This window comes from Arachis hypogaea, chromosome 3 (genome assembly GCF_003086295.3).
Source record: "Arachis hypogaea cultivar Tifrunner chromosome 3, arahy.Tifrunner.gnm2.J5K5, whole genome shotgun sequence".
Lineage (NCBI taxonomy): Eukaryota > Viridiplantae > Streptophyta > Magnoliopsida > Fabales > Fabaceae > Arachis > Arachis hypogaea.
The window spans coordinates 54,357,820-54,370,924 of record NC_092038.1 but is presented as its reverse complement, the minus strand read 5'-3'; the positions used below and the strand labels follow the sequence as shown (position 1 = coordinate 54,370,924).

Genomic DNA, 13,105 nt, shown 5'->3' with positions numbered 1-13,105 from the left:
TTCAAAACCAAAAAAGTGCTAAAATAGAAAATAAAAACAGAGGCAGAATCATCAATACCTGCAAAATAGTGACTGGCAACGGTGAATACTAGCAGAAGAACACTGACAAATTGGAAGAAATCAGAGATGAAGGGCGAGCAGTAATGATCGAACATGAGAATCTCAAAATAGAAAAGCTCAAAGCGCAAGCAGAAACGCGAGCAATGATAATCGAGCATGGCGATGGCAATGAAATATCACCAAAAGCTATAATAGCAACATCAACATTATTAAAATTAGGATTTAAAGCGCGAAAAAGAAAAAGAAAAAGAAAAAGGCAGAATCATAGGTACCTGCGAAACAGTGACCAGTGGTGATGAACAAAGGCCAGTAAACTCGAAGAGTTTAGAGATGAAGACAACGAACAACGATGATTGAAGCTCAAAACTAAAGAAGAAAATGAGCAAAATAATGAACACAAGCAGATTAGGGCAAACCGCGAACAATGATGAACGAACAGAGAGGAACACACGTCAATGTCTCCATTCCATAATCGAATTCGAGATTGTGTTTAGGGATTGTGTGTTGGGGTGAGGGATTTTGTGTTTGTGCTTCGATAAAGAGATCAACACGAGGTAAACTGTGTTGAAAACAGAAATGAATGAAAAAATAGCTCAGCAGAAAAAGAAAAACTCAACTAAAAAATATACTACCTGAATTGATGCAAGCTAACAAGGCGAGGGTAGGAATGCAAGCAAAACAAGGCGAAGAGAAGAACCTGACTAGCATGACTAACCGCGAGTAGAGAGGAACACGAAGAGAGCACAACAAGGCCAGTAGGGACAAACACGACAAACTGCGACTAAGGAGGAACATAGAGAGAGGGAATGCTTCTCTGCGAGTAGAGACGGAATCACGAATTTCATTGATTTCGGGGTTAGGGTTACCAGTAGCATTTTGTTTCAACATTTTGTTGGGAATTGAATGTGAAGATGATGAATGAATAAAAGTTTCTGTGTTTCAATCATTTGGTTTTCTATTGATATATTTAGTGAAAAAATTGAAATTTTAACAAAAATACTTTTATATATTTTAGACAACACTTATAATGAGAAGCTTATTAAAAATTTTAAAACAACTCTAAAAAAGTGTAATTTATGTACATGGTAAGTGTTGCATGTGTATTTCGCTGAAGCAATGCCTTTCAGTGTTCTCTATCTAATCAAAGGGAATACTTATGTAGTGTTAGTTAAAAAAGTGTTGTGATAGAAATATTTCATTGCAACAAATATTAAGCATTTTTTTTATCATTTTAAACAACACTTTTTAAGTGTTGCTTACCTTACATGTTGCAATAGGTCAAAATTGTTGTAGTAAATAAAGATTGATAGTCAAAAATTTAGAACAAAAAAATAGTTGAGTAACATTATAAAATAACTTCGATCTATTACATATTTCCTTGGCAAATTTCCACTCCTCATTACTGAGCACAGTTTTATATTGGAGTTCCATCTGCCTTAACCTAGAAAAGAAAGCTCTATACAATAAAGCAATTTCTAACATCAAATAAGTTGAGTTTTACCTAGTCAGACAATCAAGAACTAATTTCTTAGTAAATGGAATCGTTGTTTTAGTACACCAACTCACAAAAGTTTTGTTCTTTTTTTGCATTGCAGTCCAATACAATACACTACTACGAATCTTTTCAATACTTTCCTTAACTATACTTAAACAATCCTTCACAATCAAATTCAATATATAAGTACAACAACGCATATGTAACAATTTATCCCCCAACATCAAGAATGAAGAATCTAAATGCCCCAACAATTCATCTATATCATAGCATCATTAGTAGAACAATTATCCAATGTAACAGTAGATAATTTTCTATCAATGTTCTATTCTAACAATATTTTCATCAATGTTTGAGTGAGAACTTCACTTGTATGGGGACAAAGAATATAACAAAAGCTGAAAAATAAAACAAACATGCATTCATTTTAGATTAACAAAACTCAACATACAAAGACAACACAATGTATAAAAGTTTATGAAAATTTTGAAGTACCTCAATAGGCGCATTTGCAACTTTCACAAACTATCAATATAGTGAGCCGTGACAACCATGCTTCATTTTTCTTGATTGAAAGTCCACATGTCACTTGTTATTGCAACTCTACTATTATTTTCTTCTAGTTGAAGAGTTAACTTTAGCTTCTCATCTCGAAACATGATCAAGATGTCTTTTCTGACTATGTTTCGACTGATCATTTTAAATGTTAGTTGCATTGATGCAAACACTTATCTTAGTTCATGGTGGTCCGCACAACTAAAAGAATACTCATGCAGGACAATTATTTTGACAACACACTTTTTTGTCTTTGAAGGGTCAAACACAAAGCCATCTTCATTTACTTTTTGTATTTGTGCTTGTTTTGTTAGTGATTCAACAATTGTAGATTGCCTTGAGTTGGCCACTTTTATTCTCTTACAATATCGGTCTACATGGTTCCTCAATGACTTGGTACCATTCTTCGAATTTGCATTAAGCACACTCTTGCAAAATTTGTATTTTGCTTTCCATTCACTTTCAACTTTCAAACGATCAAAATACTACTAATAAGCACTCTTAACATTATCCTTATCGTCACCTTCAATAGGAGTTGATCCTTCTGGATTTGAGGTATTATTATCCATTGCATGTGGAGTTTTTGAAGTTGGATTAGCATTACTCTAAACTTCAATTTCATTATCATTAGGAACATCAGTATTTTTGAGACGAACTCTTAGTTTTCTTGATATCCAAGACCAGCATGGTAAAATTCTTCTCATATTCAGATCTTTGAATATGACGAAATTACTATTCTGTCCCTTTAATATAAAATAACCAAAATACCCACCTGGCCATGTATCATAAAATCTCAATTAGAAGCCCAACAAGCCCTTGTAAACTCTTTGATAGCGCTATTTCACAATGGAAATGGTTAAACAATTAAAGGTACATGTAAAATTGCTTATAGTTTTAATACATATTCATACATGGTTGATATATTATTAGTCCATATTTAATTGTATATGGATCTATTTATTACATTTTAGTTGTGTTATGATCAAGAAATGACAAATATCATATTATTTGAATTGATAATTTTGGTTATGTAATGATTGAGAAATAAGTGATGAATTTGTTGTTTTTGATGAAATCGTAGACCCCAAGTTTTAGAAGAATTTCTGCCAAAATTTTTCTAAGAATTTTGAATAAAAGTAAATGAAAAAAATTGTAAGTATTAGTATTATATATTGTTTCTAATTTTTGTTTTGGTTTTTCACCTTTATAGGAGTGCCAAAATGATGACAATATGCTAGTTACGGGACTCAAAAATATTTTGATTCATGTAGATACTAACTTATGTAGAACTTCTAACTTGTGGTTAGATTTATAGAATTAACTTTAATAATACTATTTTATTAAAACAATCTTAGTTAAATATTGACTTATTCAGCAAATTAGTTAATATATTAATTAATTAAAAAATAATACAATTATTTAACAAATTATGTATGTAATTTATATTAAAAAAATTATTACAAATGAATATTAAGTTTTTGTAACTAAATAAATGAAAAATGTTATAAAATTAAGTTATATTTTGTAACAAAATTTTATAATTGAAAAAATTATATTGTTACAAAAAATATTTTACGGTGAAAAATTTGTTACCACTTTTAATTTGTAATAAATTTTATTTTTATATTAAAAAATTTGTTACAAAATATTATTTCGTATTGTAACAATTTCATTTTTTATTATAAAAACTTTTTGTAACGAGACATATGACAACAATCCTATACCAATTTTTTTATTACAAATTTCTTTCTTAACCAACTTAATATTTTTTATAACAATTTTTTTATTATAAATACTATTTTTTCTTGTAGTGTAATACTTAAAAGAGGAAAAAACTTAAATATATACTTTTAAACATCAAAAAAATTAAAAATTAAAAGCTTTCTTTATTTAAAAGTTAGGAGAATATGAAAAATGCTAAAAAGTCAAAAAAATTATTATTTTGACTCTTAATTAGTTATTAATATTTAAAAATATGGGCTAAAATATATTATTAGATTATTAAACTAAAGAAATTAAGTTAATGACTAAAAGTGATGACCAAAAATAATAAATTTCAACGATACTCTAACATTTACTACAAAAAAAACGTATTTTTCAACGCAAAAAATCGACGGCTATCTCTCCCGTTGCTATTTTTCGATGGCTTGCTGTCGATATTTTAAAAAAAGATAATTAAAAATAAACTAATAAAATCGATGCATTAAACCTTTTTAAACTATCGTCATAATGTCGATGAACTGAGAGGTGAAAATACTTCTATTCTAAAATCGATGTACCTTACGTCTATTTTTATATTTAAAATATCGACAAAGCTTCTGTCGATAAATTTAAACGGTTTAGATTGCTTTTCTAAAATCAAATGAATGGTGTGGATTTAATGTATAAAATAGACACAAAATTCGTTGCTTTTTTTTTTCAAATTAAAATCGACAACGATACCGTCGATTTTTATTGCTAAAAACACCATACCCGTGCCACTTCTCGCCTCCAAGTCCAGAAATACTATTTTGCCCCAAATTCCACACCAACCCTCATTTTATCCTTTTTTTTTTCTGCATTCCTCACCAATCCGCCACCAAGTTCAGAAACAACCATTATTCTCTTCTGCCGGCGTTACGGTTGCACCACCGTCACTCCGTTTGCTCGTGCTACCGTCCCGCTCTGTTGCTGCCGTGCCGCTGTCGCTCCCCACTGTCGCTCCTTTTGCTCACGCCATCTGTCGCTCAGCTGCTACCGTGCCGCCATCGCTCCTTCTTTCTGTTGCCACTGTGGCTCCTCCTACTTTGATCCTTCTCCGTTCTCTCTCAATCAAACTCACAAGAACCAGGTATCGTTTTCAAAGCCAACTTTAGTTTCAATTGAAAATCTCCTATTTTAGGTGTAAACTATGACCTAATTGTAATATTCAGGTTGTGTGCTTTGTTGTTCAGATTCCTGTCAATAAAAAGAACAAGAAAGAAAGGTACCAAGAGGAATTGGAGGAGAACATTGTGTCACTGATTTCTTCATTATTTGGTAAGCAGGCAAGTGAAGTTTCTATGGAATTCACTTAGAATGTTTGATATAGGAGTGAATAGCTTTTAAATTTTGCATATAATTTATCTAAGGTTTTAAAATCTGTAATGGTCAAATTATACTATTGTGTTGTTGTTTTGTAATGCCTGTGCATTATGCATTTTTTCTTGACATGATCAATGTAAAAAAGAAGGAGGAGTGTTATCAGATTAATTGTTTATTTGATAGTTTAATTTTTAATCTTCCTCAATTGCATTATTTGACTCGTGTAAAAGTTTCTAGTCTTACCGAATGAGATAAGGCCTAGTTAATTGTTGAATGTCCCACTCCCGCATTGTTGCCTTAGTATTGTAGTCTGTTCCATGTTATTTGCAATTTTGCATATTAAATAGACACCAGATTTTTGTTCTTTTCATTATCTGTGTGTTTGTGTGTTTGTGAATTGAGTAAGATACCTTCTTCTTGTTGATAGTTACTTTACTTTTTTCCTTTGTCTGTTGTTGCAGTTATGTTATGAGAGAAAAGTTGTGAAGGGGTGTGGGGTTAAATAATTAAGGTATTGAGTAGTGATTTTTTATGCACATAATAGAATAGATTCTCCTAATATAGATATAGATCTTCTTTCTCATTTCATACTCTCACGTGCAGAAATGATAAACCTAACTATATCTTTCTATATGGTCCTGAAATCCTATATCCTATGATGTCCTTTGAGACTGTATTTGGTAAGTATTTGCTTTGGTTATGTTTATATATATATGTATATTATAAAAAATAGATGTCTTCTGCAAGATTTTTGTTCTTTTCATTATCCGTGTATATGGATGTGAATTGCATAAGAAAGGTAACATTTGATGTGACTTCAAAGTCTTCATTTAGTGCTAAATAATAATAATTTGATGAAAAGTTGTTCCTGTTCTCAAATATTACATTGGTGTTAACTGTTAAGTAAGGTTTACATAGTTTCTGGCAATATTTCCACACACATTAGCATAATATCAAAAATAGAAAATTAGTTTGTATTGATTAAATATACCTATATTTGGCATTAGAATCCACCTAAAGTCTATATTTTAGACTTTTAGGTAACTTTAATTAATTTTTCTCCTCTTATTTTAAAGAGCTAGCCTTATATATAAGTGGTCATTTTATTAGGACTATGTTGTGATGATTATGTAATTATAATATTTTAAAAAATATTATTAAAATTAAAATTTGTAAGATTTTAGAAAAATAAAGTTGATAAAGTGAACAGGTATGTTCTACACATTTATTATCCTTAATAAAAGTTCAACAACTAAGACTTGGAATAATAATCACACTACTCTAAAAGTCCAACTTATTTAGCATAGTTTAGTGTTTACTCGAGTGCCTAATAGGATGTCAACCCTGTGTTTGGCATGGTTTAGTGCTTGAATCATGGTAATTAAGGTGGATCTTGCATCCCCTCTTCATAGACACTTGTAAGATAGTTGTGAAGTTCAATTTGACCCTATTCTATGTGATAGAAGGAGTGAGAAGAAAAAAAAAGTGAAAGAAGATAGTTTCTTGGTGATAATAGGCTCTCATTTTTTAGTTTTTTTTTTGTATTAAATGATAGTGCATTAGAGTAACTCTATGCACAATTCAATATCCTACTTTGTGGTCCATTTTTCAACTTGGCATTTTAATCTCATTAATTTCTGTTGGGGCTGCTTTGATGTCATACCTGATTTTAATCTCATTGCTGATTTGATGCCATACCTAATTTTCTGCTTATTGATTAATATTTTAGTCTCTCCAACTTCTTAAAAAGGCTATATTTGACAAAGAGTGTGAGCCATGTATCCTTACAAATGCTTTTATTGATACATTCATTCATGTGTAAGATGAAGACTACTCCATCATTTTGTTGGAGACTTATCTTGAATTCCTTGACAATTTCTAGTATTCTCCCTTGATATCTATGGACACATCATTGGCATGTTCGAACAGAATAATCTGTAAGAGTTTTCTGTATTGTGCTTTATTCTGTTTAGCCATATATTGTTATTTCTATTTCTATTTCTGTTAGAATAATGCTTGAATATTGTGATATGGCCATCGAAGGGGACTAGACGTGATAATTGAAACTAAAATTGAAATTTTGGATTGAACTGACCTGTGCATTAATCCTTGGTTTATATTTTCCAGTGATTTAGTTGTAATTTTTCCTGTGGAGGATTACTTTTTATACATTAATGATCTAAAAAATCTTGAAAAGGTTAGAATTTTGTTCAAATTACTTTTCTACTTTATCTCCAAAGAAAGAAACTCTTTTGACTCAATTCCTTTCCTCGTCATTGTTAATGGTAGGAAGAAGCTGAGAAAATTACACAATCAATTTTAGATGTTCTTGGTGAAGACTATTTTGTTTGTTGCCAAGGTAATGAATGAATCACAGTTTGTGTTAGTCTACTAATTATTGAAATTATGCAGTTTTATTTGTAATTATACCTGAATCCTTTTAAATTTTACTGTAGGAACTGCTTTTTCTCTTTTGCAAAGCTGCATGAACCATTCTTGTTAGTACAAAAATGGATCAGTTTTTGAGCAGCTTGACTGAGTATCTAAGGGTCATGGGTCCTAGTAGTTCTAGATCACGTGTTCTCCCACCTACTCTTTTTACTTTTCCAAGCTCCCAGAAAAGCACAGCCCCAGGTAGAAAACTCCCACCTGTTCTGCAGCAACCAGGACAACTACAGAATTCTCAAAGGGAGGATGATTCTGACAATCTTGATGACTCGGATGATTATTTAGATGAGTATGAGTAGGTTATTTAATTACTTTACTTTGAATATTTTGTATTATTAGTGAATTACAATTTAAACGAATATAAGTCTAAGTTTAGTTATTTATCTTGTGTTGAGTCTTTTAAGTTAGAGGGTTATTTATTATTTTGATAAGTTTGTAAACTCATTATCTAATATTTAGTATAAGTTTTATTTTTATATTTAAAAGTTTATTTGTCTTGTTATTTATATTATATATAAATTTTATTTCTATATTTATTTGCATTAATTGTTTACTATTTTTCAAATAGAAAAAATAATTAAAACATATCTATTAAAATCGACGGAATGATTGTCGCTTTTTAATTTTAAAATAGACAAGAGAAACCAAATATAGACAAAGAATTTGTCGGTATCTAAATAATAAAATCGACGACAACTGTGTCAATTTTATTGGATCAAATATCGACAGTCACGTTGTCGATTTTAGTAAACATATTATAAACGGAAATACAGTTGATTTTATTGAATCAAATATCGACAAAAAAGACGTCGATTTTATATAATAATATCGACAACAACGTTGTCGATTTTAGTAAGAATGTAAAATTCTCAAACTCATATTATAGACAGTAACGTCGTCGATTTTATTAAATTATTATCGACGGTTAGGCAAGCCGTCAATTTTATTAGAATTTTGAAAAATCGACAAGCTTTTTAGCGACCACCTCCTCCGTTCATTTTGCCGTCGAAATTTAATATTATCGACGGCTAAGTCGTCGATTTGGCCGTCGATTTTAACGATGTTTCTTGTAGTTATTTTTATTAAGAAAATGAGTTAGGGACTCCCAATCATTTTTATTTTGTTTCAAAACTCAATCATATTATTTTTATACTAGAGGATATTCCGGATTTATTAATATTTTTAATTAAACTATTTATTTTAAAAATAAATTAAAATTATTAACATATAATTAGATACAACGAAAATTTGTCTCTTTTTAGCTGAATTTTCTTTTTATTTTTTTAATCTTTGTGTATTTTTCTTCATTTACGACGGTTATATTTTTTATATATATGTTTACTAAAATAATTTGATATTTTAAATTAGAGTAAATGAAAATAAAAATATTGAAATAATTTGATTATAAGAACAATACAATAAATTTAGTTTTAGTTATGGTGATTAAATGAGTATACAAAAAGTTAAATGAGTGTATGTAATCAAAATAAACTTCGGTATATGAAGTGATGTAGTAAGTGTAGTGACTTACTATAAATTCATTATTATTATTATTATTATTATTATTATTATTATTATTATTATTGTATTTAATAATTTAGTGAACTGTACTCTTATGACTTATATATGTAGGGAGAGATATTCGATCAGAACCTTTCTAATGCTAATTCTAATTCATTTTATTTTAGATCCTATAAAAATAATTTGTGAAATCGTGATAAATAGTATTTTAAAATTAAAAATAAAATTTACTTCTCTATATTTAATATTAATTTAATTAGAATTTTATATTATTTTAAATTATCTCATCAATATAATTATACGAATAATAAAATTTTATTGATTCTCTATCAAATGATACCTATTTCTAAAATGATACTAGTTTTATTTCATAAATCAACTTTAATTTAATGCAAATTTTAATTTTAAATTAATTTACTTTTGAAAATATTAAAAATAATACTCTTAAAACACTTCATTACAAATGCTTTTAGATATAAATTTAATTTTAATAGAAGGTATATATGTAAAAAATATTTTACATATATATTTAAGAATAAATTTTATCATTTTCATTCACCAATATTAAAATGTTGATAAATTTACTCATTAAAAAATTAATATTATATTTATAAAAAATAAATTTTAATTAATAAAATTATCTTAATCTTACAAAACTATCCAAAATTACTAAAATATACTTAACTTCCCCTAACCTAACTTACTTCAAAACTTTTAACAAAGTCAGAAACTCTTCGCCGCCTCCAGAAGTCGTAAACTAGAGCCTCATCGAGAAGAACAACCGCATGACCACTTTTTCCGTCGATCTCAGGATCTCCGATTGAGATCACAACGCTAAAAATAGTTCCAACAAAACCCTGAATACCCCAATAAAATGTTTGTTTCCTATAAATTTTCGTATGCATTATAATGAAATTGAAGTGGCCAAGCGCATGGGTCAGAACTGTTATTGGCACTCAACATAAATAAAAGAACTTTTATTAGAAAATACTCCATCTATTATTCTAAATTTATAATAGGCATGCATGGGGTCATCAATTAGGTAAGAATATAACACCCATTAGATATTTCTGGTGCAATGCATGCACCAACAAGTATATGTCATCTAAGAAATAAAAAAGACTGAAAGACAACACCCGCAAAAATAATAAACAGAGAGGGAAAGAAATAATAAAGACAACAAAGATTTATTTAGTTTTTGAAAGTGATATTTGTTTTATCTTTTTCAGTTTTACGAATTTCTGATGTAAAAATTAATAAAATCTTTTAAGGATATTTCACAAACGAAACAAAACAGGTCTTGGAATTTTCAACCAAGGAAATTGCTACATGCTTATTAAGTCCAATAATTATACTGTTGCAATCAGTGGCGGAGCTTGAAACGAAATTTTGGGGGGCTAGATAGAAGATAATTGTCAAGATGCTTTTGATATGAATCTCATTTAAGATAAGCTCGTCTAACCTCATCTTTCTGATTTGGGTAATATTGCCAAATTTAAAACCATTTTTCAGGGTATCGTTCTAAAGAATTAAGCACTACAACAATTTTGATCTATGGCAACATATATTCGAAACAATACTTAAAAAATGTTGTCTAAAATAATAAAAAGCAACTCTTAATATTTGTTGCAAAAAAATAAGACTATTGCAACTCTTTTAAATCAACATGTTATAAATGTTATTTTTTAGTTAATTAAAAAACATAACAAAAATGTTGCTTTAATAAATTAAATAGACAACATTTATTATATTCATATATTACATTTTATAAAAGTTGCTTTAAAATTTTTAATAAACATCAACTTATAAATGTTGTCTAAAATAAATTAATATTTTTTTAAAAATTATAAGCTTCTCTCCAGATATTTTAACAAAATATTTTTTTCACTTTAACTAAAAAGAAGAAAAACAAAACCCCTTTTGCTCCACCGGCCTTCAATTCATCATCTTCTTCTCCTTTTACTGAAAGAAAGACTGAGACAAAACCCCAACCCTGACAAGCACAAAATCATCTTCATCTTCCTCTCTTCGATGATGACAATAGATGAGCTTTGATTCTCTCTGCTTGTAGTTCGAGATTCAATCTTCTCTGCTCGCAATCGAGATTCAATCCAATTTGTTCGTGTTTGATCTTCGATTGTCTCTGCTAGCAGTTCGAGCTTCCATCATTTCTGCTCGCTTGTTCATCACCGGGTACCTATGATTCTGCATATTCCTTTTTCTTTTTCATTTTGAATCCTAATTTTAATAATGTTGATGTTGCTATTATAGGGTTTTTGGTAATAATGTTGCTGTTTCGAGCTTGCCGTTCATATTTGTGTATATTTGTGTATTTTGTAACCAGATCTATAAAGTCTTTAGGTTTTGCTTGCCGTTCATCTATGATCTCTTCCAATTTGCAAGCGTTCTTCTGCTAGGGTTCATCACCGCTGATCATTGTTTTACAGGTACTCATGATTTTATCTCTGTTTTTCTTTTCTATTTTTGTGTTTTGAATCTTAATTTTTGGTTATATGAAATTTGTTGCTGTATGTGTGCATTAGTGTTGAAGCAACTCTACTGTCACTGTGTGCGTTTAATGAAATTGCATGTGTAATTTAAATCTTCTGGTTGAACTTAAACTTGTTTTTACATACATAGCTTTGTGCAGTACCATTTTATTTTGGTTTTTTATTATTGTGGGAGTTCTTGTTTCTGGACCCAAGGAAATGAGGCAGGAGGTAGCGGCTGTTTGCTCATTTAATTTGACTGAAAATCTGCACTTTGAGTCCTTTAGCTTTTAACTGGTGATTTTACTTGTATTGCTAGAAAATGTAAAATGCTTAGCTATTAGCCAGAGTTGATCTTAGTTAGCTTATTTTGAGTTAGGATTTTGTTATTTTTTGATAGTGTAAATTGATTATGTAACAAATGTTAGATCCTAGTTCCTAGCTACCACCAATGACAATGCGTCTAAATTCTAATAGTCTCCTTTGCTTCTAGAAAATAAAATCTGTCATAAGGAACACAATAAAAAAAAGAAGATAAAAAGGTTTTTTAGTTCCATATCTTTTTTTAGAATATTAACATACAAACAGTTTAATATTTTATAAATCTAAATCATTTCATAAATGGTTACATCAAACTCAAATTTATATAACACCATTAATGAAATATCACATATGCTGTCTAGTAAGTATTTCTAGAAAAAGAAAAGAAAGTATTGCTTTGAAAGTAAATAAAGCTATGCACTTACTGTGTTTTTTGTCAGGACCTCAAGAACATCGTCACAGTGCCATAGTCTTCTACGTTTCCCCGGATCGAATGGCGAATCCTTTCTAGCAATGTCTCTTCCAAGGTCTTGCATAAGATCATGCATCTTAATTGTGTTGGCATCACTAATAGTTACTAGAGATTTGTCAATAAGTACTCCAATGCCATATTCTGGAAAGAAACGTGAGGCCACTAGTGTCTTTTCCACATCCTGTCTAAAGTTTCCTTTGAAGAAACATGCAATGTCAAGGAAAATTTCCTTCTCATTATCATCCAAATTATCATAGCTTACTCTGAGCACATCTAAGATCTCTCTGCTTGGAATTCTTTCATATTTCTTCAATGCACTTTCCCATTCTTCAATTGTTTTGCCAAACAGATCAGAACCAATCACATTCAAAGCCAGTGGAAGGCCTTTGGCATATTGAACCATGCGGTTCGCAATGTTGACATAATTTTCCTTTGGCTGCTTTCTTCTAAAAGCATTTAAACTAAATAGCTCAAGAGATTCATGATCATTCAATACACAAAAGCCAACATCGAATGCCACATTTTACTAATTATTATTTTAATACACAAAAGCCAACACTTTACAACACCAACAACGAAATTGGGAATACTCCAAATCTTGAGTGTTGTTTTGCTGTTTGTAGTTATTATTGATTGATTGAAACATCTGATATTATTTATTTGATAATTGCATCACATACA

The 13,105-nt window shown here is 29.6% G+C and overlaps 1 protein-coding gene across 1 annotated transcript; it reads right to left on the bottom strand.

Annotated features, from left to right (window-relative positions):
- Nucleotides 1-12,365: 12,365 nt before the first annotated feature.
- On the bottom strand, nucleotides 12,366-12,827 carry LOC114927471 (TMV resistance protein N-like). Its single transcript, XM_029297427.1, has one exon. The coding sequence runs from the start codon at nucleotides 12,825-12,827 to the stop codon at nucleotides 12,366-12,368; it is 462 nt and encodes a 153-aa protein (XP_029153260.1).
- Between the last annotated feature and the right edge of the window lie 278 nt (nucleotides 12,828-13,105).